The sequence below is a fragment of the Solanum tuberosum genome, unplaced genomic scaffold (genome assembly GCF_000226075.1).
Source record: "Solanum tuberosum cultivar DM 1-3 516 R44 unplaced genomic scaffold, SolTub_3.0 scf00375, whole genome shotgun sequence".
Taxonomy (NCBI): domain Eukaryota; kingdom Viridiplantae; phylum Streptophyta; class Magnoliopsida; order Solanales; family Solanaceae; genus Solanum; species Solanum tuberosum.
The window spans coordinates 435813-440163 of NW_006239299.1; the positions used below are offsets into that span (position 1 = coordinate 435813).

The following is a 4351-nucleotide window of genomic DNA, read 5'->3' on the forward strand; positions in this document are numbered from 1 at the left end:
TTTTTATGTTTTTTAAAGGAGTAACGGCGTCAATTTTTTCAGAAGAAAATCGCTCCGTCAAGAGCGATTTTACTCTTTTGGTTAAAAAAAATTGATGTGCCCTTTTGGAATTTTTGGAAAACAGGAAGAGGAAAGTCTTGAACGAGCGCATCTTTTACATATTTCGTGTATTTTGACGGCAAAAAAAAAAAGAAATATATTAATTTTAGGGTTAAGGACCAAATTGATCACAGTTTATGATACATAAAGGACCATTTCCATCAAGTCCATACATTAAGGACCAAATGGAATCAAAGTCATACATTAAGGACCATTTTGATCATTTTCTCATTCAGTTCACCTAATAGTTTGCTCTTTAGAATGTATAAATTTCTAGCATTTATAAAGAATGAGGTCATCCTACCATTTATGTCGTGTACGTAATTACATATTGGATTTGGTACTATAATAGATAGGACTATATGTTACTTATCTATTAAATTTTTTGTAAACTGGACTCATTAATATAAGATAATACAAATTATAAAAAAAATGATTTTTTTGAATATCTGAAAACTCCTACTACTAAATTCATATATTTTAAAAATAAAATCTAAAGTCCATTCATAATCTAGAATTTAAACTAATTATTCAAATAAATCATATTTCAATTGACTCAAACTAGACTCACTCCCAAAGAAAGGTCATCCAAAAATTATACTATGCAAATTAGCTAAAAGTAAAATTTTGTATAATAAATAAATTTTGAAATCACCTTGACATAATTGAAGTATAAGTTCAAATTAAGTGTGACGTTCTTATATTTTTTCGAATCTCTCTTCGAAATTTCTAATTTCACAATTACTTTTAAGTTAACATAATTTCATTAATTACTTGTAAAAAAAAATAGCAAAGTTGTTGAGAACAATAATATAGTTGACTTGTAAGTATACTCATCTTGACTCTCTCTCTCCTTAGTCCATTTCTAAATCAAAGAAAAAATAAAGCATCCCTTGGAATATTCCTTAAAAAAAATCATTATCAATGGTTGAGCCACAATGACAACTAAAATAAAATAAAAATACAACTATATATTCAACTGGACCCGTTTGGTCCTAAGAATACTTCAGAAAAAATTGAGAAGAACTTGAAAAGTGGTGTTTGGTCATATAACTTGGCAAATATATTGGCCAAGTATCTCAAGTTCCCAAATACTGTAAAAAAAATTAGTATTTGGGCTAAGTTCTAATATTTGAATATTTTAAAAAATTTAAAATTACCACAAACTTTTATATTTTATAAAAAATACCCATTATTTATTAAGTCCAACTAATAGGTGAGAAAAAAGAACAATTTGTGTTTAATAGGTTAATTATAATTATAATTGAATTAGTGATAACTTTTAGCATGCGATTAATATATTGTTTTGCTTATATTGTTATTTTGTTATTGTTGATTGTTATCAATTATATTATAAGATTTTTTTTTACGCAACATATTTATTATAAAATGATAATAAATAATTTTTTTAAGAATTTATTGGTATAAATCTTCTTCTTTTTTAACTAGTCCAATATTGTTGAGAAAATTTGAGGCCAAACACATGCTAAAACTTCACCAAAAACTTCATCCAAATATGATTTGACAAGAATATTTGAGAACTTGAGGCCAAACGCTAGCTAAATCTACTAACTTTAATTTAGATATTATATTTATATTAAAATATTAAATATATATAATAGTCTTTCACAATTCTAAGTAAAAATATTCAAAATTTATCAACTAGAAATTCTGATTATGCCTCCAACATTGTCTCTTTACTAAGTCTGGTCAAACCTCTAAATTATTCAATACTAGATTTTAATACTTCACAAGTCATTGTTATTTTTAGATGACTTCTATGTGGAAAAAAAATGCACATAGTTTTTTTTTCTTTTTTTTTTGTATAAATATACAAAAGTATTGCAGCATTTTACCTATTATATCAATCTAGTAGTACAAGAAAATGAGGTTCATTGCCCTTGTGTTCCTGGTTGGTGCTTTGGCCATTATAGCTGTTGAATGCAACTCTGAAGGTTAAGTATCAAATCAAAATAAATCCTCCTTCAATTATCCCTTGTTCATGTTTATTATTTTCTTCGTTTTAATTAATTTATGTGTCTTACTTTTCATTTTAGGGAAAAAGGATAAACATATTCTTGAACTATCGTAAATGGTATGTAGATACCCTCTGTTATACCTTTGGGACATTGGTGCCCCTGCCGTTAAAAAACTAGATCATATATACCTTTATAATAACGGACATACACGTATCACAATCTTATCCACTGACCCGATATTTATTAAATATCAGATCGATGGATAAGATTGTGCCATGTGTCCTTATATAGTCTTCCGTTAGAGTGAAGTACATTTATGCTCTAGTTTTTAGACGGCAGGGGCACCAATATCTCAAAAGTATGACTGAGGGTATCTACATACCATTAACATATTATAAAAGAATGTTAGTTTTCAATATTTAGTAAGATTTTCATTCTAATGTTTTCATTTTACTTGTTATGATAGTGTCTTAAAGAATCACAGGAGTCGTGACATGTTTGAGATCACAAAATTCAGAAAATAATATTTAAGTTGTCTTTGGATTTCAATTTAGTCTATTTCAAAAAAATAATATCATTTAATATTTTTCAAGTTGGTAAAAGTATGTAGGAAAATGACTTTTTCTTAATGGAATAGGAAAAACAAATTTTACAAGTGACATATGAAATTCATTATCTTCTCCTTACCTCCAATATATGTCACGATCCCCCACCTTGACCCTCCACTCTCCACGATACCCCACCTTACATATAAATATTTTTGAAATAATATATTTTTTTGTACTTACAACACTACAAAGTAGAAATAAGTTAGAAAATTACTTTCTAAAAAATCCACGGAAAATATATTCCTTCATACTAAACACATCCTTAGTATGTTATACAATACATCTTTAATTTAAGATTGTACGATTCAAAAATATTCTCATATTCTTAAGTTTTATGATTAATTAAACTAAGACACGTAAAATAAAATAAATAGAATATTAGATAATTCCATGAATTCATTGTTGGTGAGTTTGATATTAACTAAAAAAAAAATCTCCTATTGTTTTTGTGTTTGTGATAAACAGGAGATGCTCTTAATGCATTCAAAACTAATGTGGCAGACCCAAACAATGTGCTTCAAAGCTGGGACCCAACTTTAGTCAATCCTTGCACATGGTTCCATGTCACATGCAACTCCCAAAATAGTGTTGTGAGAGTGTATGTCACCATTTAATTATTATATATATATATATATATATATATATATATATATATATATATATATATATATATATATATATATATATATATATATATATATATATATATATATATATATATATATATATATATATATATATATATATATATATATATATATATATATATATATATATATATATATATATATATATATATATATATATATATATATATATATATATATATATATATATATATATATATATATATATATATATATATATATATATATATATATATATATATATATATATATATATATATATATATATATATATATATATATATATATATATATATATATATATATATATATATATATATATATATATATATATATATATATATATATATATATATATATATATATATATATATATATATATATATATATATATATATATATATATATATATATATATATATATATATATATATATATATATATATATATATATATATATATATATATATATATATATATATATATATATATATATATATATATATATATATATATATATATATATATATATATATATATATATATATATATATATATATATATATATATATATATATATATATATATATATATATATATATATATATATATATATATATATATATATATATATATATATATATATATATATATATATATATATATATATATATATATATATATATATATATATATATATATATATATATATATATATATATATATATATATATATATATATATATATATATATATATATATATATATATATATATATATATATATATATATATATATATATATATATATATATATATATATATATATATATATATATATATATATATATAATAATTAAATGGTGACATACACTCTCACAACACTATTTTGGGAGTTGCATGTGACATGGAACCATGTGCAAGGATTGACTAAAGTTGGGTCCCAGCTTTGAAGCACATTGTTTGGGTCTGCCACATTAGTTTTGAATGCATTAAGAGCATCTCCTGTTTATCACAAT

The 4351-nt window shown here is 22.3% G+C and overlaps 1 protein-coding gene across 1 annotated transcript in view; it reads left to right on the top strand.

Moving 5' to 3' along the window:
• Nucleotides 1-1961: 1961 nt before the first annotated feature.
• LOC102578494 (somatic embryogenesis receptor kinase 2) overlaps nucleotides 1962-4351 on the top strand; it is a gene marked incomplete at its 5' end in the record, with an annotated part of 6183 nt that continues 3793 nt past the window's right edge. Inside the window, 2 exon segments of the mRNA XM_006361858.2 lie at nucleotides 1962-2054; nucleotides 3152-3284. Coding sequence (XP_006361920.1) covers nucleotides 1985-2054; nucleotides 3152-3284 — 203 coding nt within the window.